This window comes from Mytilus galloprovincialis, chromosome 11, assembly GCF_965363235.1.
Source record: "Mytilus galloprovincialis chromosome 11, xbMytGall1.hap1.1, whole genome shotgun sequence".
Lineage (NCBI taxonomy): Eukaryota > Metazoa > Mollusca > Bivalvia > Mytilida > Mytilidae > Mytilus > Mytilus galloprovincialis.
Window position 1 is genome coordinate 40,902,684 of NC_134848.1, and position 25,427 is coordinate 40,928,110.

The 25,427-nt window shown below is 32.1% G+C and overlaps 1 protein-coding gene across 1 annotated transcript; it reads left to right on the top strand.

The window, feature by feature from the left end:
- Positions 1–12,948: 12,948 nt before the first annotated feature.
- Positions 12,949–25,427, top strand: LOC143051139 (uncharacterized). The gene is made up of 8 exons (XM_076224149.1): positions 12,949–13,040; positions 13,676–13,960; positions 16,311–16,571; positions 17,763–18,116; positions 18,759–19,520; positions 21,825–21,992; positions 22,441–22,750; positions 25,202–25,427. Exons 1-8 carry the CDS (start codon positions 12,980–12,982, stop codon positions 25,293–25,295), a joined length of 2,295 nt encoding a protein of 764 aa, XP_076080264.1. The 5' UTR covers positions 12,949–12,979; the 3' UTR covers positions 25,296–25,427.

The window sequence follows — 25,427 nt, forward strand, 5'->3', positions numbered from 1 at the left end:
ACTTCGAAAACTTGTTTGTTGTTTGTCTTTTATTTTTGCAGTGTGCTTTGTCTTTATGTTTTTTATGTTTCTTTGTTACACATATCATCTATATGATATGGCTCTTTACTAATACATCTCGTCCTTATGTTACTGTACAATAGTAAATGTGTGTAGTCTTCTCTTTAATGTTTACTAATATGCTTGGTCTATATGACATTTGCGCTTCTTTGTTAAATATCTGTATGTTTGTAGAGTGATAAGGATCATAACACAATGTTGATTGCTGTATTTTTGACATTTTTACCTATTGTTTATATTTGTTTTGTTCACGCATCGTTATCAATATAATGGAATTTGATGCGACTGTCATACAACCAGCTTTACAACTAGATTAGAATGACCCTTTTCTACATAAGAAAATACCTGTACCAAGTGAGTAATACGATAGTTGTTTTTATTCGTCTGATGTGTTTAAGGTCTGGATTTTTGTGATTTTACTTTTGTCTACAGAAACACCAGTATATAAAATATTCAATAAAGCTGATTGAATATTTCACAAGCTAGTATATATGGAGCTGTCTGACTACTGTATATTTCATTTCATTCGATATTTTTTATCCTCAATGTTCTTCTACTTTGGCTTTTATTGGCCTGATAACCTTTTGATTCGAGCGTCGCTGGTGAGTCTTTTGTAGACAAAATGCTTATCTGACGTACCTAGTTTATGGTAGGTTTTGTATCTTTGATGGGATATACAGGTTTTCATTCATCACAATTGTGCAAAGCACAATAGCAATAAGCACAACGTATCAATCACCAGGTCACATATTATCCAAATGTTTAGTTGTTTTGTCATCATGTCAACCACATATTAATGGGTGTGTGCTGAATTAAATATGAACGTAAATAACAAACTCAACAAGCAGACAGTTGGTAGTGTTATCATACAGCATTCGGCAATCTATTTGGATTCAGTCAAAAGAAAGTGTCTTGCAACAAACTAAATTTTAATACATATTAAACATTGTAAAAGCAATTCTGATAATATCAACAGATTAGTATGAAACAATTAAAATAAAAACATGTATTTAAATAATTAACTTAAAATTATTGCAATATGATAGAAATACGATCACTGAAACATAAGTTGGCAATGTATGATTGTATCGACACAAATAACCCAAACAGCTTATGTCTAGGTAAGCGGGGTTTTTAAAGTATGCAGTTGAATTGCATTTAGATACAAAGCTCATTTTTCTGACAGGTTTATTGAAAAATATCATTGTATATAAAAACGCTACTTCTATAGTCAAGCAATATTGTGCGAGGGAGTTGAAGCTTTTTAGTTGTAGCTCTACAACACATTTCGAGTGAAAGGGATACATTTGTAGACGCCTCTCTCTTTCACCAACATTTACAACGTCTTGCAATCTCTTTCTCTTTTTCTCTCTCTCTCTCTCTCTCTCTCTTGGTCTTTGGGTTAAATTTTGTTTTATGTCACCAACATTTACAACGCCTTGCAATCTTCATAGCGCAAATCCATAATTTATTGCGTATCTGTTTACCCATTATAATATAAACTAGAAAGTTCAAAGAGAATCCAATAATTAAACCAATGTGTTTGTATTCAAAGAATGTAACATAATTATCAAATGCAGATCTAGTTAAATAGCTAGGATTAAAGTAATATAGCATGAAGATAAATGAAGTGTAAATAAACGGTAACTCTGATAACAAAAATATGATGCAAATGAACACAACCGTTATAGCTGAAAGTCGGTTTCTTTTCTGCACAAGAGGACTATCGGTCCACGGTAGGTTTCTTCTCAAGATTGTTAACTTGCATATCATGTACACTGTACATAAAGCCACTATCAAACATGCCAGCAGGATAAACGCGTTAAGTATAGTATAATGGTTAAAGTATTCTTGATTATTCATTCCGCCATTTCGATTAACACAACATCGGCCGTTAAAATTGTAAAATAGAAGAGATTCTACATAAAAACGTTGTGAAAATATGGAAATACTAATGATAAACATTAAAACCGAACATATACTATTTTTTCTGTTATTTATATGTTGTTTGGTCCACATTGGAAAGAGAAGAGCGGCAGTTTTTTCAAGACATAATAGTGTTGTTATAAGGACGGATGTTATATGAAAAACATCGCTTAAAATAAAATGCAGAAAAATATAAATACATTGTGGAAATTCTAAATTATATAAATACGAATGTTCATATATGCGGTAACCATATGTTTGATAAGCGGTAAATATTGGAACGGTCATAATGATTGCGGCGGAAGAATCAGATATAGCCAACGCTGACAAAAGAATGGTGACAGGAGTTCTGTTTTCTTGTTGCAAAAATACAAGAACAACAACACTATTTACCAATGTCACTTCGACTGCTATTGCTAATTGTATATACACTATTGTTGACTCAGGCACCCTTAAAACCACATCATTGAACACCGGCCATGGGCATGGAAAGTGAATGTCCAAACAATTGTTTTCCTTACTAAAGTTATTTATATTATCAATGTTGAGAATGTACGTGTCGTTTGAGTTCGTATGTCGACCATTCTGATAAACGTACTGGATAAATTCTTCTCTGCATGATTGGTGCTTTAAAGTGAAGTGGATCAGGTTGTATGGAAACGTTCGTACATTCAATGCAAGTCTTGTATTATGGGTGTTCAATTTGAAATCGATGCATAACTGGTTAGTGAAAAAAGAATATTCCCAGCATGTTGAACTACGAGTTAGAAAATGATAGATGTCTAGATTTGTTAACATATTATTTTTCGATTCTATGAATCTTTTGAAACGATTCGTACAATTGTTAATTCCGTCGGCAAAATAAATTCTTAAATCTGAAAAATACGGAACTACGTCATTTACAAAACTTATATTGTACGTCATGGAAGGGCTGCATAATAACTTCCGGATAACTGTTCCATTTAGGCAGTCTTTAAGGCCTTGTTGATATGTTGCATTAAACAATCCAATTGGGTCTGGTTTGAAGCTAGAACAATTATTGCTTTCATCAACTGAAATATAGTTTTAATTATTAAAACTTACCGCAAACATAAGACTTTAATATGTTATGGGTGAAAATTTCCTAAACCGAAGAACGCAACAAGTTTATTATTTCGAACGGTCTAACTTTTATGTGCTTTTTTCAAATTTCAAAATAATATCGAGTAGCCTTTTTGAACGAGGACTGGGTGTTGGTTACGTTTCTTTTTTTAAAGGTGTACCAGGTAATTCACTTGATTAGATATCATCACAAAATTGATCAAATATAATGGAAATGCAATTAAAAAGTAATAATAAACGATTTTGTCTGAATTAATTTCAAATGTTCACCACGTAATATACATATACTTAGCACACTCAAAAGTGTTAAAATTAATTAAAAGAATTGTCACATAATGATTTATTTCAACATGTTAAAGTATTGGGATATTGCAGATTTCATTGCCAATATTTTGATAGACAATTTGATCCGAAAACAATACTTAACTAGACTTCAATATGCATTTAATTAAACTTTCTGTAATGAAAGGTACCAAAATACCAAACTCACAGGAACATTCAAACAAATCGTAAAGTTCATTTTTAAATGGCAAAATCAGAAACTCAAACACTTCATACAAATGAAAACATTTGGTGATAATTTTATTTTAAAAACTTACAGGCTTTCCCCTCAGGATATACAACGGCAGTTTTTACATCGTGATACATATATGCGGTGGTCATCTCAAGATACATATCCGAATCATACTTGGATGGTTTGGTCCAATCTGGAGGTACATCATTACCGTTGATCAAAGTTGTGAATTTCCCCTCATGATATATGCCATATCCATTCTTGGACGTTTTTGTCATCTCCTTTGGATACATACTGTAGTCATATCTTGAAGTTGTGGCCATCCCTGGATGAAAACCATAACTATAACTGGATGGTGTGGTCCGCTCTGGATATTCACCAAGGTCATATTTGTAAGTTTGTGTTCGTCCTGAAGATACAATATTGTCATAACTGTAGGATTGATTCCTAAAGCAAGAATAATCAGGAAAACGACTGGCCACATTATCTCAAAGCCTAAACGCGACAACTATTTCCCCATGATCAATATTGTATCAAATATCGGTTTGCGATACAGACATATTGTCTATAACAACCTTGCGTTACATTTTATTGATAATTTTTATTCAATTGTTCAAATTTACCCTAGTTATCACAAATCTTAAACAAAAAATATCAGTCATCGCATGTCTTCAGCAAAATCAAAATGAACGATTTAGATATAAAAATGAATGTGGACTCAAAGGTAAGGCACACATTTTGAGTGCATTGTTCATGAAAAAGGTTTATGAATCTGTTAAAATATACTCTGAACTTGATATTTCGTTCAACTACCATGATTTGCGGGGCTACGACATAGAGTCTTTCGGAGTTGTTGCAATATAAGTAATCATCTGTTGGCTGGTGTGTTTGCAATGAACAAAAATATACATATACATTATTCTTTCGTCAATTCATTTTTTTAGTACATTTAGGTCCTTTTCGACCTGATTCGTGAATTAAAGGATTACAGTATAACTACAACATAAAAGTATAGTTCTTGCTTAATAGTTTTGGGAAGATCTATATACTAGGTGATTGGGGTGGTAACAGAATCACATATATACATAAATGAGGAATTTTCAAATGTACACAAGAGACAGATTGTTTGGTATTGGAAACTTTCAGTTTTAATCTTGAGACATCGAAAATTTTTCACAAAATTCGCATAAAAAATTTCAAAGCGTGTTGATCTTTCTCAAAAAACGCTTTGGAATTGATATGGATTGCACAACATGCCTTCTGATAAACATAGAACATATTTTGTCAGGGATTTATTTTAAAGGGTCATTTTTCCTTAATAATCATTAGTTGTTATAAGCGTACTTTATTTTTCACCATAACAATTTAGGAATGCTCGCAGTAATACTTTTAAAAACATAAGCTCATTTATTTTTTACAGTATACAAAGAATTAAAAGTTTAAATTGGAAATTATTCGATTTATAAATAGCTTTTTGGACGATTTAATGTTGAGGGTTATAATGCCAATGTGGTTTCCCAAGCTTGTGTATTATCTATTCTATAAAGTAAAGACCGCCCCGTCCATCCCCCTCATTATTTTTCAAACTGAATTTGTTTTTCCTGTTTTTCTCTAATTATTTTTGTGGTCCGTTATTCTCTATTCTATAAACCCATCCAAACTTCGTACCTTGCTTTATCTTAACAATCTTTACGGTGTTATATGTTTAGGTCGATGTCTCAATATTTGAGTTTAGCATTTGAAAAAAAGAAGAACAAATAATGTTAAAGACATTTCTGTAGATCATTATTCACTGGCGAATCTAGGATATTTTCCTAGGCTTGGAACTCTTTTTTTATTTCAAAAACATGCCCTTTTTTGGGGGACATGGTTTGCTCTATCTTTTTATATACGTTGCAAGTGTTGGAATTCCCTTTAAGAATAACTAGATCCGTGCCTGAAAATAGTTAACAAATCATATTGGAACAAGTATGTTCTGGATAAAAAGACAAAATAAAATTGACGTTTAAAAATATCCAGCTGTAAACCTTCGATAACATTTACTGAGTACTCACTAGTTTTAGCTGGTTCTGACATCGTACCATAGTAATATGACTTTGTTGTGGATTTCTCTGGATATACATTTATTTAGTACTCACTAGTTTTAGCTGGTTCTGACATTGTACCATAGTAATATGACTTTGTTGTGGATTTCTCTGGATATACATTTATTTAGTACTCACAGTACTCACTAGTTTTAGCTGGTTCTGACATCGTACCATAGTCATGGGACTTTGTTGTGGATTTCTCTGGATATACATTTATTTAGTACTCACTAGTTTTAGCTGGTTCTGACATCGTACCATAGTAATATGACTTTGTTGTGGATTTCTCTGGATATACATTTATTTAGTACTCACTAGTTTTAGCTGGTTCTGACATCGTACCATAGTCATGGGACTTTGTTGTGGATTTCTCTGGATATACATTTATTTAGTACTCACTAGTTTTAGCTGGTTTTGACATCGTACCATAGTCATAGGACTTTGTTGTGGATTTCTCTGGATATACATTTATTTAGTACTCACTAGTTTTAGCTGGTTCTGACATCGTACCATAGTCATGGGACTTTGTTGTGGATTTCTCTGGATATACATTTATTTAGTACTCACTAGTTTTAGCTGGTTCTGACATCGTACCATAGTCATGGGACTTTGTTGTGGATTTCTCTGGATATACATTTATATAGTACTCACTAGTTTTAGCTGGTTTTGACATCGTACCATAGTCATAGGACTTTGTTGTGGATTTCTCTGGATATACATTTATTTAGTACTCACTAGTTTTAGCTGGTTCTGACATCGTACCATAGTCATGGGACTTTGTTGTGGATTTCTCTGGATATACAACATGGTCGTACAAGTATGTTGTCATCTCCTGTGGATAATAAACATTACCATACCTGTATGTTGTGGTCCGCTCTGGATATATACCGTGATCACGCATCCTTGATTGGTGTTCAGCACGAGAAACACTATACGTTGCAAAAATCAAAAAGACAAAATCAAAACACATCTTCTTCATGACTAGAATGAAAATCGCTCTGCCGAAATATTTATACCTCAGTTGCATAACTTAGTGTCAAATCTAACATTTAAAACATTAAAATATTTCAATGTCATCCTGCTACTGTTTTTGAGAGTGTCAACATTTTCATGATATTTGTTCATCTTCTGACAAATCCCAAGTTTACAATTATATAAATGACATCTGATAAGCAACAGAAACAAATGTCATTGAATGTTTAAATTTTCAAAACTTATCTTCCCGATGTTACTATACAAACGATGTGACCAATATAGACAATTTTTCAATTTTTATTTTTAGGAGAATAGCAGAGGGGCAGTTTTTGTTAATTTCTGTATTCTTTATTCTTAAGAGGTTCTGAATCTCAATTCTTTATTTCATTTTTTTATTCTCTGCTCGTTATATGTAGCAACATATTATAATTTGTTCTATAGTTTTTCAATGCCGATAAATAAGTCAAATGGTTGTATCATGTGTAAATCTGCTAAATATGGAACATGAACAAAATAAAATATTTCCCTATGAGACCATTATAAGTTTTTTACTAAAAGAGTTAATCTCCCCTTAAATGGTTCATTTGAAAAAAGTATTCTAAAAACAACAAAAAATGATATTTGTTTAAATATTTTGGATAATCATACAATAAATCACCAAGTTTTCTTATATAAATAAACAGTTTAACCATTACATTGCAAATCTGTTTCCAAATTTGCAGATTTGGGCAAATAACTAGACCGATTTTGTACTGTAATTGTACAATCCAAGATGGCGGTATACCATGTATAAGTGCAGTTGAAAAAATGGAATATAGTTTAATTCATTTTCAAGACTTGCTTTTGAAACTCGTGACTATCAAAGATGCATCTCCTGACAACATATGGGTGTTCCTCATCTCAGATATAGACATTTACACAGCCTTTCACCTCATTTACTCATCAATGAATAAACTTATATTTTTTTATTTTCTTAATAATTCTTATTTTTTTTAAATATAAAGGTTCAAGGGTAGTAGCTTCAAATGCTGTATATTTGTTTGTATTTAATAATGTTTGATAGATGTGATTGCCTAATAAATTCGTTCATTTAAAAGAAAATCTTTATTAGTTTATTTTAGATTAGAAATACAACACCGTGCATGCTTTCTTTTCCAGGGTTGGCAAAGTATTACCCGCCTGGGTTTTACTGGGCGGGAAAACCCGGGTTTTCCCGGGCTGGGCAATACTCCCAGAAACTAATAATACTGGCCAATACTGGGCAATATAAATTTTTAAGCTTATTTCAACACAAAATAATAAAGACTTGTTGTAGTTTCATAGTATTAGAGCTAAATATACACATTTTATTCAGATAACCATTGAGAGTCATTTCTAGCAGATTAAAAATTCAAGTTCATTCCTTCTCCACTTAAATTCTATGTAGGCAAAATGCAAGATTTGCCCAATTCCTTGTTAATTTTCAAGCTTTGTTTCAATAATCTAAACATTTTATTGCAGTGTTTATGAGGAATGTAAATTAAATTGCTATATATGCAATTATGATTGCTAAACAAACACCCTAGATGGTCTCTTATAGAAATGACAAGGCTGATTATTGTTATATAAACATATCTGTGTTCTAATCTGAATAATTACTTAGTAATGAGTTTGGTACATTTGTACTTTCTTACATGTAATTGTTAACTACTTTATACTAGCTATATTTAGTTGAAGAAAAAAAATCTTGGAGTTGTAAGAATAATTCTTTCTCAAATGTATACATTTGTACATGCATGTATCATAGGCTCAAACAAGTAAACTTATTTATAATTAAAAATAGGTTTATATATATCTTAAATGTATTGTATTTGTGTTTGATTACTGAATCCTCTTTCAAATTCAGTCCAGTATCTTATATTACCCAGTATTGCCCAGTATTACCCAGTAAAACCCAGTAAAACCCGGGTTTTCCCAGTATTTCCCAATGGGCTGGGCAATACTCATAAAACCCGGGTTTTTGCCAACCCTGTTCTTTTCAGATAAAAAGTTACACGTACCGATGTACACACTCTTGATTTTCTCTCGCATTCCATCCTCACTCTCGTTCTCTTCTTTCTCTGTAGGTGAACAGTGAATGAGTGAGTGAGCAAAAATAAAGGGTGATAGTGTGATCGAGAGAGAGTATGAACAAGAGAGAGTGTGAGAGTGTGAACGAGATCGTACATGAGAAAGTGCGAATACGATCTAGCGAGTCAGTAAAAGTAGTTGAATGAGATTGAGTTTAAATGATAATAAATGTGGTACGTAGAGTTTAGATAATTCCAATTAAATACATTTCTCCTATCGAAAATACAGGAAAGCAACATTTTATTTACGGGGAAAGAACTTATACATTTAACATTAACACAGTTTACTATCAATCAGCCTTTGAAGCAGTAAATCGTTCATTAAAAAACACTTCATATTGGCTGTTTCTTGTTTTGATTTTACGAATATTGTGTGTAATTTGGTGTGAAAAACACTTCTTTCATTCTTTGGAATTTTTTCTGTGTTTTTCTTTTCTTCATTATTTTGTCCATCATATGATTTTTTTTTTATATTTTAGCAACCAATCAATCTCTATGTTTTATGTTCTTACTCTTTATTCTTTATGTTTTGGACAATTATTCACTATTCTATAAACCTGAGCCCGACCCTCAAATAAAGATGTAGGGTATACCGTTACGTCAGTGAAATCACAAATCCAACAACACAATAAAACCAACCACTAAAAAACTACTCGAGAAGTTTTTATAGACCTTTTTCGAGATGTATCCCGAAATAAATGCTGAAATGACACAATAATGTATGAGCATTTGTACCTCAGCTCTTTACTAGTGCCCTTTGTTTTTGCAACTCTTGACTTCAATGGGAAGTTGTGTACGTTACTTTGATTTATTTCTCGGATAAACTAAGTACTAGTACTTGTCATCTTGTACTAGTAAAATGTATAGGAAACGGGAATACGATAAGGTTATGGTAAGGCTATGTATTGGGTTAAAGAAATTACACAAACATCATATGGTTCTGAAACTGGACATCACTCAGTCTGGTTCATCTGTGCTCGTCCAGCTTTCGCTGATATTAGTGATACCAGGATTACACTAAAAGCAAAATTAAAGTACGTGCATCAAATTATCTATAACAATAAAAATCAATCCATATCCTTAATATTTGTTGTTATTTTATACCGACAGTGCGAAACCCTCATGGGTATAGTACAGTCATTCTCAAAAAATGGGTACAATTACAAAATTACAGTGTCGCCGGCAAATAAACACAAAATGCAAGCTTAACATATGTCACAGATAATCTTTTTCGTGTTCTAAGTGATTAATATGTATACTAAAATAAAATTATATTCTTTTGTGATGTATATCTTAAATATATTTGTGTGATTTTCTATTTAATATACGGGTATCACACGAATTCCGAATGTCGCCAAGAAAAACTCCAAATATCGGTGTGAATTAAAATACTTTATTTCATCTAAATCATGATTAGATTTGCTTTTTTTATTTGACACTATATTGATTTTTATCCACAAAAATATTTTAGAATCAAAAGTTATAATATACACTTAGATTTACCCATTAAACCAATGGCGCCGATAAACGTATAACCTACCGTAACGTATCTTTAGGTACAGTCAAAACATATTTATATGATTGGAAATCATGCCCAAAGTGACATTAGGCAAAGTTGATACATCAAATTTTAAAATCCTGCCTTTAACTTTTATTGCAATGAAACGAAAAATTAAAAAAAATCTTCTTTTTCTCTTTTTTTCGATTGTCGCATATAAGAATCAAACCTACGTAACGCGTATTTTGGAACGTACTAACCAAGAACAAATCAATTTGATGATTATTTCATTGAAATCACCCATAAAGCTTCTCAATAATCAGTTTTGAGAAAGCAACTCAACAATATTGTTACATATTTCCATGTATAATGTAAATAAATCTAACCTCCGTTTGAATAACCTCCGTGACGCAGTTATTTACAGTTAAGTTGTCAGACTTTTTTATCAGTATCAGCGGCTGCTGACACTGCCGAAAGTCATTTTTGTAGCAGACAGCATTTATTATAAAGGAAACAGACAAACAAAATACAGATTTTGAGAAAAAAAATGTTGTTTTGAGAAAGGTAGGTTAACTTGTTTTTTCCTTTTATGTGAGCAACATTAATAAACGTTATATCAGCCATTTTCTCAGATGTAAAATAGTCTACAACACAACTTGTGTAATTACGACGACAATCATAACTTTAACAGCGGTTAATGGCAAACATTTTCAAGATCATTTAGGACTCATCAATGTAACGGAGGTTATACAAATTAAAAAAAAAATCTAAACATGCATGTAAACACGATCATACCAATTGAAATTCTTGTACATTGTTATAGATACCAAATCAGTCCATCAATTATCACTAATAAATATCAAAAGGTGATGTAAATCATAACCGATATCATTGATTTACGTTACGGAGGATAGAAATTTAAGGAAAAAAAGTTTTTTTCTCTAACAGGACTTTACTCTTTTTCGATAAGGATTTACTAAGAATTTTTTTTAATTCTGTTGTCTTGTTTGTCATTTAATTCCAATATTTACATTCATTTATATGTTTGCTGTTGGTAAGAACTGGAATTGTCCGTTATGGAGGTTTTAAATGTCGTTACGGAGGATAGAAATTTTCGAAATGAAATTATTTTGACCCCAAAACTTCATAGTTGAGAATAATATATACATTATAGTGTGAAGGAAGATGACATTATATGTATAGAGCTAATAAAATTAAGTTGAACAGTATTCGGTTTAGGTAAAACATATTTTTGAGTGAAAGTTCATGAATCGTTACGGAGATTTTGACAAGAACAAGTACATTTGACTAAAAGAAACATATAACTTGATAGAAAACAGTTTTTTTAGTTTGTAATGTCAATAAATTGTTTAGAAAAGCTAACATTAAAGAGTTAAGTGTTACTTTGTATCAGCATTTAGATACTGGTTTGATATTAACCTCCGTAACAGATGGGGGTGTGGATTAATACAAGCATAAAAAATACATACAAGTGATTCAAAACATATATAATAGGGTTTTTCATGGAAAGCTGTATTATGAAACTAAAATATTGTACAGCATAACATTTCATTAGTTCAAATTCATTACTAAATAAGTTGTGAAAACTACTAATTTGAATTATTTTTTAAACGCTATATTGATTCAGACCTTAAAATTGGTATTTGCTTTCAATATATACAGGATAATACGTATACATCAGTTTGATATGGTGGTTAATGTAACCCATTTCATATGAGCCTGGATTTAAATCTTGTGTTTTTCTCTAATGCAATTTTTAAGATGACTTTATACAACACTAACCTCCGATACGTTCATACTTACCTTGTCTTACAAAAAATGCTAAAACTTGAAAACAACAAAAATGGTGTAAGTAAAAATTTAAAAAATGACAGACTAGATATAGACACAGAAGAAAACAGCACTCTCTCTCTGCTCAGTTGAAATTTATTTTAACAGTGTCTACATTCGAATTGTACCCATTTTTTGGGAATGACTGAGTAACGGTCGTTATACATCCCCCTAATAGTAGTTATTTTGAAACTATTTCAATAAAGACTACCAGGTTATCCCAAAATATGCATACCGGTATTCGTGTTTGACTTCAGATTACCAAAACAGCATTGCGCCATGAAAGTGTGCAGTACAAACTCCCTTCTGAGTGGTTTGCTCGCAATAACATAAAAGCATTTTTTAATCGATGTGATAACATTTAGAGTAACAATTGTACAGTGCCTTGTCATTATTTTCAATGGTAAAATTCCTGTAAGTGACGCTTGAAGACTGGATTTTTAACTTTATCGGTGTCCGTTATTGGGAACAATTTTCAGTTTCAGAATAGAATGGATTCTTGGTAATATTTTCAAAGGCATAGTCCAAAACACTCTAATTGACTAACAACGTCGCAAACAATTACAATTCAATCATGTCGTTTTCATTTTTCGGTACGAGCAATGGAATTACCGAGAATACATAAGATTATAAAACAGACAATTGTCCACCTCTTACTATCTTCCCTACCCCTGTTTTTTTTTTATCATGGGAGATAAGTTAACAGTTTAACTGCAGCTATCAAGAGATACATGCTTTCTGATATTCACATTATAATATATTAAACGTTTCGTGGGAGTAATCATGCACCTGCCGTTAAGATAGTATTTGTATATAAAGTAGACAATTACATACGACTAGGACCCTTTTTATTTACTTCAACATGGCGTTTAATTTATTATTAATTTTAATAATTACTTTTCTTGGTCCCTTGTTTGCTGAAGGTAAGAAAGTTTTATAATAGTGTGTTTTACCAAATATCACCTTGTTTTCAGTTTGACCAAGGATTTGTATATTATTGTTATCATATTCAAGACACGCTGCATATTAAGCATCATCGAAATGCATGATGGGTAATCACACAAAATATCGTGCCACACATTACATTATAATAGAGACTATGCAAAAGTCCACAGGATTCCATTCTTCTTACCACATGTATATATATCATTGGTTTTATTAAGATTTAATTTGTAACAAAATTAAACTTCAAGATTAACAAACCCTTTGATTTTTATTTTCTAGTTTCTGTCATATTTCTGTGTTCTGTTATATAAATATTTAATTTGTCAACAAAAGAATAAATGGTTTTTTTTTCTACTATAATTTTCGACAGAAACAAACCGTTTTGACACGTACAAACATTTTAAAGAATTTATGTAATGTTGTTCATATCATCCGCATGGCAGTTTATAAAAAAAAATAACAGATTTACCTTATATTTCCAAGAAGGATATATCTGATGTCAGCGTTTATTGATATTTCAAAATATTGGATTTTTTTTAAAGTCTGGGGATTGAAAACGCGAGTAGAAAATTTCCTCTGTAAAATAACTTTTAAAAAAATCTTTTTTCTTCAGAAGATCCACTCAGCGAATACGTCCATGTGCCGGCAAGATATATAGCGCCTATTCCAGCTAACTCCATTCTAAAAGACAACACAAGTCCGGATCGAATGAGTGTCAATCTATGCGCTGCAAAATGTACCTTATTGTTCCGGAATGGAAATTTTCCATGCTATGCCTTTGAATACACTCCCGGAAGTAATATGTGTATTTACACCAATATTACAACGTTAATGTTAAATGCTGGTTATCTCAGCTTGAAACAGAACAAAGCAGTTCATTACTACGAGAGACCAAAAGGTGAGAACCAGAGGCATATTTTAGATGAAAAATAAAGGGCGGGATTCAAACTATACGGGAGATTTATATTACGGGTGTTTATTGGGGGGTGGCAAGGGGGGTCCCAATAACAGCAAAACAGCAAATTGATTTGGCTCATAACAGATAACAAGGAATTAAAATGGACAAAAACAGATAACAGTAAATGAAATATTAAAATAATTCGGTCTTTGACAAATCAGTATTTCTTATTACGGATATCATCCTTTGTAATGCATTCCATATTTTATGACTATGTTTTTAGTATTAATTTATGTATCTAGAATGTGTTTAAATTGCTACTCAATATATTATAATATTTTTTATACGCTCGTTTACGGAACGTATTATGGTATATTGTTGTCCGTCTGTTGTCAACATGTCGGACATTAACTCAAAAACTCTTTAACCATTTGCATTAAACTTTGGGAAATTGTTTATATCTATTGACGTGAGCTCTCCCTTTTTTTTTTTTTTTTTTTTTTTTTTTTATAAATTTTAGATTTTAAGTTTCTGGGTAATAGGTTTTTATTCAATAAAATTGGTGTTTTTTTTTCAGTTTTCTGATAATATCTCAAAAATGCTTTCACAAAGCAAGGAATTTTGGTGAATTGTTTATATCTATTAACATGAGGTAACTTTCAATTTTTATAAATTTTAGATTTTACGTTTCCGAGTTAATGGGTTTTATTAATTAAAAAGGGGTGATTTTCCAGTTTTCAGACATTAACACAAAAATGTTTTCAGCAGTTCTCATGAAACGTTGGTGTATTGTTTATATATATTGACTGAAGCTCTCTTTGTTGCTAATCAAAAAAGTGACCTAAAAGAGTTTGAATATTCTGACTTTTTCTAAATGACCATTTAATGAGGTGTGTGAATTTTTCTTAATAAAACTATGAGGCAAAGTTGTATATAGGGTAGAAAAATCAAAAGAACCAATTATAAGCAATTTATCAAGTACTTCGAACGAAGTTTGACACTCTAAAAGCAATTTATTCCACTATTTTCAAAGGCCTTATTTGAACAATTTTTTATCAGCTGAGGTTTTTGATTGTACCAAGTGTACTAGTAAGTAGAATACATAGTTTAGTAGGGAAACAATGGCTTGAAACGAAATAAATCTTTGTTTGTAATGAGTTATGTGCAGCTTTGGACCCAAGTACATGGTTGGAACTTTCATTGTACAATGCATTCGGTTCTGCTTTGAAAAGAATTTCAGAGCTGAGTCTATGTACCATATTATATAAAAGGTTAAGGAGTTGTTAGGACCTAGTCCTTAATTGAGATCCTTGTCAGATATTCCTGGCCATATGTTTTCCTTTTTGTCATATTAAGAATTGTTTTAATTTAATATGTTCGTACGGAAAACAAGGAACATTATTCTCATACAAAAAATTAAGATAATTCTAAATACACATTCATAAAAAAAATGGAATTTATTACAAAGGATAATCATAAGATATACTTGAATTGTCCTGGACCTCACTTCTGTGATGGGTATATGTTAATGGAATCCTTCTCTGAATACGGGACAAACATATTAGTAGTGGTAGACCCCAATGGCCAATGATCTTCAATTTATACCGAAAATTGACTGTCAAAAAAATGCTAACATTCCAATTTTCAATAACAGTTAACAGCAAATAAAATATCACAATAACAGATAACAAAAAAAATAAAAGCCCAATAACAGCTAACAAAGAATAAGACAATAACAGCTAACAGCAAATATGTTTTCAAAATAACAGATAACAAAGAATTAAATTGCCCCATAACAGCATAACAGTTAAACCCCTTGCCCCCCCCTCTTTATTGTATATTTTGTTCCTTACGTTTTTTTTTCTCAAAAACACGCAAATCAAAATCACGACATCAGGTAAAAAGGTAAGATTCAGAGGAGGATTTTCGAGAAGGAAAATAGGGAGGTGGTGATTAAATGTGTTTAAAACTATAGAGCAAAATTAGATAATGGGTGTTTTTCTTTGTAATGTTTCTCAGCTTTCGGACGTTTTTGAAATCTCACGTAAAACAAAATCACGATGTCAGCTAAAACAATAAAACAGAATGTACATTACTTCTAGAATAGTTAATTTTCAATTGGTTTTTGATATATCGACAAATGAAAATAAAGAAAAATAGTATTAAATATAGATAATTGAATAAATAAATATTTGACATTTGTTTTAAAAAATGTTATTATATAATAACTTTAATTAAACATTTTTGGGGAATTTCCGAGGATCTTCTGAGAGTTTCTGATACTAATTCGAAATCCAAAAGGTGCTATTTTGAAATTAAACTAAATGTAAATTTACAAATATATTTACAGGCAGTTTCAAGAATCTGTTTCATGGACAACCTAATACTGCACTGAAGGACCAAGGAAGCTATTTCGATATTAAAAGAAATGTAACTGTAGAACAGTGTGCTCATATGTGTCTTCTTAGTACGCAGACCGGATGTCTATCGTTTTCCTATAGCAACCAACTGACAGCGTGTGGCCTTAGTAACAAGTACCATAGCAACAATGCAAAAACGTCTGCTCCTATAATGGCAACACCTTTGTACGATCACTATCAGTTTTTCACCTGTACGTATATTTATCATTGTTGTATGAAGATTAGAAAAGATGTTGCATAAGGCAGTCATACAATATTTGAATTTTAAGATTTTAACTATAAGTTAATTTACGGATGTTTGCTACTCTGTTTCAAAATAGAAAGCTTTTGGAAAGACTGTAACAGTTAGGAATTGATATGCTATAAATGATGGAATTAAAAAATAGAAAATTATGAAGGGTCCCTGCACTTGTTTTAATAGTAAGTCATTGAAAATTTGGCAGTAAATGATGTTCTATATATTGTTTGTGAATTTAATCTTTCTCCTTTCAACTGTATAATTTATTTTAATTGTCAAAGATGGTATTTTAAACTAAATGTGACCAGATTATTGAAAAAAAGTAGGGGTTAGCGAGCAAACTTGTTAAAGGCACTACAGACATAAACAGAAAATTAAAGTGACTATTAACTAATTGCATTGTACATTCGAAATAGGAATATGTATGCATCATTTCATGAACGGTTGCAAATTGTACACTTAGCTTAGAACTCGAAATTCCGCACCGAAACATAATGCCATTAAAAAAAAGATCAATTCTTCAGTGGCTATAAATCATATGAGTATACAACACTAAAAGAACGATAACTCAACTTTGGTTGGGTATATTTTTATTCTGAATTGCTTTTTCGTACCATTGAATTAAATGACAAACACTCAAAACAGAAATTCATTTATCCTTTTCCCTGAGTAAAATAATTGATCATCAGCGATGAGAATGAGAAATCTTTTTAGAAAAAAAGAACGATCCCTGTATAGTTAAATGGTCATTATATAACTGAAGGAACAAATGATGAGTTAGGTATAAATTGTATTGTCTTTTTAATATCTGTAAATTATTCAGGAAAACTTTAAATGGTCATCTCATTATATATAGCCCACTTTGCGGTTTGTGCTTAGTTCATTGTTGAAGCTCATACGGTGACCTATAGTTGTTATTTTCTGCGGCATTTGGTCTCTTGTGAAAAGTTGTCTTATTGAAAATTACATCTTTTTTATATATTTTAGTAACCGTTAACTGGAGAATACGCAGCGTTTAGAACAATGGAAAACAAATACAATGTTTAAATTTCTTTACTAGTTTAACAACCTCTACAATTTCAGTCGTTTCATTATTTTTGTCGTGTTTGACGTATGTACATGTACATTTTTTTCTTTTCAACAGCCTGGCCGTGTAACGCAATTATACCAATGAACTACACTCCTACAGCCATAGCTTCAGTTCGATTTCCATACCAAGCTGTCCGAAATATACAGTGTTATTTAAAATTGGAGGCACCACCAGGACATAGAATTGAGATGACTTTTTCCACGGTATATTTTGGAAAAGACGTGTGTACTTATAGTGGGGATGGTATTACACTGCATGATGGTGAAACAGTATCAGCTCCCGTCATTGGTCGTTTCTGTGAGAGAACCGGAAGTGCGTTAAAGGTCAGAAAATCTACAGCTAATTCACTCTTCGTTACATACAAAACTGGATCCGTCCCAATGGCTTTCAAAGCCGTGTACCAGTTTGGTAAGAAACATTTACGAAATTTTTCAACCAGATTATCATGTTTATATGCATAGAGATTGCAAAAAAATATAACTGGCAAGTCATATTATAAACTAAACAAGAATGTATTTGCTGAAAGTTGATTTATTCAATAAATTGAGACCCAAACTTCACAGTGCCAGCTTGTTTTATTCCATATAAATATTTTAAATAGATTTTGTCATTAACATGGATCAAATTATTGCCACTGAACAAATATAGACAATTCATGAGGGGGATAGGACCTTTATCGGGACTCCGGGATCGGGTGTTTTTAAGCTCGGGATTTCGGGATTTACCCCTTCGGGATCCAGGAATTCTTTTTTTCAAATTTCGGGATCCGGGATTTAACTTTATTTAAATTCGGGACCTTGGGATTTCGTGTTTTTAATCCCGGGATTTCGGGATCAGGCCCCCTCCTACCCCCCCCCCCCCCTCATTCATAGTGCACGTTGGTTTATCTAAATTTAAACCATCGTTAATTTCATGGACAGTGTATATTGTAGTTAGTAAAGACTGTCCCTGTTAAATTTTTTGTATTTTTTATTTTTTTTTGCCTTTATAAATGAGCATATCATCGTAATATTATTTTTCAATTGTAATATGTTGTTTGTCATTTTTTAGTAAACCCATGTGAAGATCACACATGTCAAAATGGTGCAATATGTAGTGTGACAAACAGGTCATATGTCTGTAATTGTCCACATGGTTGGTCTGGAAGGTTTTGCGAAGCAAACATTGACGACTGCGTAAACGAACCTTGTCTTTTTGGAGGAACTTGCGTTGACGAATTAAATGGCTACCATTGTCAGTGTTCAAAAGAATTTTCTGGAAATCGATGTGAAAAGTTCCTTGGGAAGTGTGCAGAACATCCATGTGTGCATGGCGCTTGCCACGTGACGTCTCGTTATAATTACACATGCAAATGCGAGAAAGATTACATTGGGAAAAACTGTGATCATAAACAGCAATATTGTAATCCTAATCCATGTGTGCATGGTTCTTGTTTGGAAACATTTGGGTATTATTTGTGCCAATGTAAAAACGGATACACAGGTCAAAATTGTAACATTCCCGAAAACCCATGCAAATATCGCCCATGTGCAAATGGAGTTTGCTCATTAGTTAACGCAACCTACCACTGCGCATGCTCGAAAGGATTTTACGGCAGGAATTGCGATATTATTGATAAATGTGCCAATATGAATTGTCTACATGGTAAATGCGTAAATATGAATAACACGCTGAAGTGTGAATGTGATAACGGATTCACCGGAAGTAACTGTGATGTCATGATAAATCAATGTGCAAAGGTCAACTGTTTCCATGGTAAATGCATCAACACAAACAATACGTTATCATGTGAATGCAAGGAAGGATGGACAGGTATTATTATACAAAGTTTAAAAATGTCATTGAAAATAAACTTAATGAAATATTTATAAATGACGAACAATAGATCCTCGTTATATCTTCAAAATGAACAATGGTCTATAATTGATGCAGGTGATTTGTTAGATTCGCTTGATTGTATTTGATTTTGTATATAATCTGTAATTTAAGTACTTAGAATTAAAAACTCGATCCATTTTTCACGAAAATGAGTAAAAACGAACACTATTAAATTATTAGCATGTTGATCATGAACTATCAATGGTATTTTTCAACACTGTGTACCTAATTGAATTATCGAAGTAAGAACATTTAGAACCTTGTTTTGTGGTAAATTCTTTTACTTAAAAGCCTCTGACGATATTTAGTAAATATGAAAGCTTATTTTTTTGCTACAACAGTTACCGATATGTTTTACATTTTTTTGGGTCCAATTTATTTTTCAATTTTCGGAAGTATAATGATATAAACTAAATGCTTGGTCCCAATAAAAGTTTCGAAATTATTGTCTTTAACTTATCGTTTAATCATGTCCCTATAATGGGATTTGAAGAAGTTTTAATTAATTTTTACAATGTGTTCTTGCGCTTTTATACCATTTAAGACAGATAAAGAGTTAAAGGCTATGAGATGAACACATTTGTTCATATGATTTTTATGATTTGTAGGATGGCCGTAAATTAGATAGCAAGCAGGAGTCGGTTTCACGATAAAACGTTCGACTAAGATTGATCTGAAGTCATGAACAATTCAGTATACGTACGACCGATTTTAGATTTTAGTTTTTTGTGAAACCGACTCCAGGAACCTACGTCTGCAAGATAATTGTCATAAAATGTATATAAAAAATCATAATTCAGTTTTTAATTAGAAAATATAGGTCATTGTGACAAATATATAGTATGAATGTCCCTGAATCTAGATTGTTTAAAGAAAATATCATTCAAAAACGTTTTCAGCAAAAAAAAAGTCGCAAAACAATATTTTCTTATGCAAATGACCGTTGAGGATAAGTCTTCTTTTTCTTGTGTATTCTACCCTCCAGCTCGATCACAAGTTGCAGCTAAAAAAAACAAAATCGCCACACACGTATATAAAATGAACCATAGACAGGGGTTAAAAAATGTTGTTACAGATAACTAACCCACGACTTATTGGCAGCAGGATTTTACTAGCCCTGTTCGAAGAACTGCTAGCCCATCAAAACTGACCTGCTAGCCCATGTATGCCTTACAAATCAGAGTTTGCTGCATAATACATGGTGGATGTCATGTTTTGAAAGTACATTATACACCGTTTTAAACTAGTTTATTTGCTGGCAGAGAAAACATGTTTATTGGTTTTATCGTGTGAAACAAGTGGTTTAATTATTATATTAGTTGTCCACACATACAAGGGAGACCTTTTATTGGGATGCTCGGGAAAACACTGGCAATATTCGCAGAACATGGTCTTGGAAATTTCATCCTGGCGCCACAGCCGACATTGCCCAGGGGAATCTTTCTGTCCATGTCACTATATATGTTCTTTTCCGCTTTTCCCCGATTGTATTTTACATTTTTTCTAGATGAATTTTCAGCCTCAATAGTACACCCTTCATCTACCGATTAATTGAAAATCTCGACAGAAGCAATGTACAATACCCCCTGTACTGAGAAATCGATATTTAAAGCGTGAGATATTGCAATCACCCTGAGTTATTTGTTCTATTTTTAAAACATGTAACTGTACAGGTCTAGGGTTGCGTTCAATATCGTAGGGTTACGTAGTGCTACATAGATTTTTGTCTACTAAACGAGTAGCTAGCCTAGCTGCTATCAATATCTATGTAGCAGCTAGGCTAGCTACTCGTTCAATAGTCATAAATCTGCATAGCCCTAAGTAGCCGCTACGATATTGAATGCAACCCTAGACCTGTACAAACCAGTTCAAATGCTTTGAATCCCGGATGACGTAATTGAATCTGATTGACTAAGATAGAATAGGGATCAAAGGGATTTTCCACTATCTATTTTGGAAACGCCAATAATGTTTTGTTACTAGTCCGTCGGGCATATTGGGTTAAAGTTTTGATTGCCCGAGGCGCAAATGATCAAGTCCCGGGCGTCGGGCCAGTGGATTTTTTAACCCCTGATAGAGGAAAACGTTTCCAGATATATATCGTAAGCACGCGGAAAATACTAATATAAAAGAAGGAACAAAATAAAAAAAATACCCCATTAATATAAAACACACAATCCCCTGAAAAAATCGGAAACCTCCCAATAATACACTATTCCTCTTTTTTTAATCATGCAGGTTCCACTTGTGAAACTGATATAGCTATTGATCCATGCGATAAAGCGCAGTGTGGAATTGGCCTCTGTGAGGCTCTTCATGGTAGCAGAATGGAGTACCGTTGTTTGTGTCCAAATGGTTACCATGGAAAAAACTGTCAGTCACGTGGTGTTACCAATGTAGACAAGCGTAAGTGTTTTAATAAACCTCGTTTTCATTACAAACGAAATGTTGATGGTCCTATGATGTGGTACATGTTATTACTTACGTAGTCTTTATTGTGTCTTAATGATGGCACATAGGGCAAGGAAGGTTTTCTCGTTGAAATATGTCTTTTGGTAAACATTAATTCCTGGTGAACTTTTACTTTCTTGTTATAAAATACAAATAAATGTAGAATATAGGCAGATGGCCGTGTTTTGTCTAGTATACTAAAATAGTATGTTAATGATTAAAAAATTAAATGTCTAGTGGTTTCATTTTTTATTATCCTTGATCCACGACTTATTTTTTTTTTAGTGTAGAAATATAACATGTGCTATTAAGGAACGTATTTCAATTACGTTGTTTTTTTAAATTTCATGACATACCTTGCATATATCTTAGATACAATAGGCTTTATATCATCTTTTTTCAGTCCACACTAAGTCTAGACCTTGTGAAGAAGTGCAATGTCTTAACGGTGGCAAATGTAAAAATTTGAATGGAAAGGCCATATGCAGTTGTAAGGCTCCCTTTAGTGGAAACTTCTGTGAACGGAAATTAAAAGATTGTAGCTTTCTTCCGTGTCTCGCAAATGCAACATGTGTGGATACCAGGTTGGGACATGTGTGTATTTGCCCAACTGGAATTGTCGGTCAAGCTTGCGACAGAGTAATGTCCCCTTGCATTAGTAACCCATGTAAAACTAGTATCTGTCAAGAATCCAACAACACATATGGATATAGGTAAATAGAAATTTGTGTAAGTCCACACTATTTTGTGTTTTTTTGTTTAATAAATTGATTGATTGATTGTTGGTTGATTAACGTCCATAAACAAATATTTCATGCATATTCAGGACGATACTCTGTTTAAGGTCTGGTGTTAGATAATATATTCATAATGTAAGATAGTTATGATATTCATAAGCAATACTAGGACAACGAAACGTGTCTTGTTTTGTTGTGTGCTTTCTAATTTAAAAAAAACGAATTTTCTGCTGTTTTTTAAATTTAATTGCGCTTGTAAAATTTCAGCAAACAAATAAGGTCAATTTACCTCAACGTATGTTTCAACTTTACATCCGAAGTTGATATAGTACGATATAGCCTGTTCAATTTCAAAGTTTTGTGTGAAAATAGCAACGTGGTTCCTCGGTCCGAGAATGAAGGCGATCGTTTCGAATTCAAAATTTTATTTTAAACCACACGCATTCATTACTCCATTACAATTACTATAAACTTACAAAGAAAGACAATTTCGTAAGAGAGGGAGAATATACAAATTTAAATTGTAATAAATTGGACAACCCGGTAGAAAAAGGACGAAGACACCAAGGAAAAGTTCAAAACTTTTTTAAGTCCAAGATAAATTGACAGTTAAAGCATACCCGACACCACCAAAGAGTGATATCATGTATTCCGGAAGTGAAGTAGATTCTGCCTCACTTGTTGCACCCGTCATGTTGCTCATGCATTACATGTAACACACAGTTATTGTCGAAGATCATACGATGATCTGCAGGTTTTATTCCTTCTTTGTAAATTATGATATATATGTTTCGCTTGCATGGAAAGTCGTGGAACAAGAAACAGCTAGCTTACATTCCGTCGGGATTTTGTTTTGAGTCTATGGTAAGGGTAGTTTTCAACATTGATAAAACTCATTTTGAAAAAAACATTCGTTGAATTTGAAAAAAATATGAACAGAAGCTATTTTCAATTTTTCGAAAAACTCAGGATTTTCTTATAAATATTTTGATATGAGCGTCACTGATGAGTCTTAAGTAGACGAAACGCGCGTTTGGCGTACCTAAATTATAATCCTGGTACCTTTGATAACTAATTTTATCCTTTAAAAAGTGTATCCTGTATTTGTTTTTTCTGTATTAACGTTGACACATTTACCTGTTTCCGTTCTTCTATTTTTCTTTCTTCAGAATGATATTATAATTGTAAAATTAAGATGCGGTTTGATCTAAACAAAAGGAAGACGTCAAACCTTAATGGAAGTTTACGAAACTTGGACAACAGCTTCTTCATTATCAATATATTGCAAAAGTTTGAATAATTTATTTTGTTCATTTTTTTTGGACTAAAAATACTCTTGGAACCCTTTACACTGTATTCTGTATAATAATGGTCTTACATGTATGTTATATTTTATACTCTAAGGGACGATGATTTGATATTCAGTGAAAAGAGGGGACAAGGCTGAAGCCTTACATGTATATTTTGGAAATGATTATCCCGGACCTAGTGAGATTAGAGAACAACACACGCATAACGGTTGCCCTTTATGATGTTAATATTTTCGTTTATGACACAACCGAATGCAACTTTGGCTGTATTTGAACAAACCATGAGCACCATAGCGGATGTTCCTAAATTAAAAAATAAGTGTCACTCTGCTTAATGCGGTCTTGCCGAGGAATTTATAGAATGTAGGACAGAAAGTCACAGGACAAAAAGTCACAGACAAAAAGTCACAATTCATTTTTTCGAATTATTTTCTTTGAAAAAAAAACCGCTTATTTCTACAAAAATATTTTTGTATTTTTCTTTAACTATTGTATATAAACCAACTTTGTAAATAAAATTTATCAAAAAAATATCTAAGATGATAAAATAATTGTTAAAAAAACAAAATGTCAAAGTGGCTTGGCACTTAAATGGCTTCATGGTGCCTACAAACCTTTCTTTTGCGTGATTAAAATTAAATAATTCTTCATTTCTTCAAATATAATGACACATTTCCTAAACTTTAATATGAATATATGTATTGAAAAGTAAATATTTCAAGATATTTCTCTTATATATTCAAACAATTGTCAACAGATTATTTGTGACTTTTTGTCCTGTGACTTTTTGTCCTGCCAAATTTGTGACTTTATGTCCTGTGACTTTTTGTCCTGTGACTTTCTGTCCGTTTACCTTGCCAAGCACAGGTTTGGGTACAGACCGTGAGTTAGTGTTTCTCGGTTGTTTGCTTTTGTGTAGATTTTTATTGATACTTTTGTATTATTTTTTCTGTTTTAAAGTATTGTCTTTGATAATAGGGGAAAGACCTTAAATACCTTTCAACAAATAATAATTATAGCTACTGTATATATTTGTATCCATATATTTTAACTGTTTTTTGTACACGATGATTGTAATGGCTATACTGTATACATTTTTACCCATGTTTTTTTTTAGATGTGTTTTGTACACGATGACGGGCCATAATAATGTCACAATTACTTCAGTAATTATACCACCTAACAATAGTAAGTATCATATCTATATGTAATAATTGTGTAAATGACAAACAACCGATGTCAATTTCATAAACACCTTGATATACATATGTCATTAATGAGGGTTTGGAGGGGAACCTTCGATTTTTTATTCTTTCATTTTTAAGTATTTTTTTCTCTGCCTA

Coding starts and splice junctions, on each gene's coding strand:
- LOC143051139 (XM_076224149.1), top strand. CDS start 12,980: ATGGCGTTTAATTTATTATTAATTTTAATAATTACTTTTCTTGGTCCC. Junction 13,961..16,310: donor TTACTACGAGAGACCAAAAG/GTGAGAACCAGA, acceptor ATATATTTACAG/GCAGTTTCAAGAATCTGTTT. Junction 18,117..18,758: donor CAAAGCCGTGTACCAGTTTG/GTAAGAAACATT, acceptor GTCATTTTTTAG/TAAACCCATGTGAAGATCAC.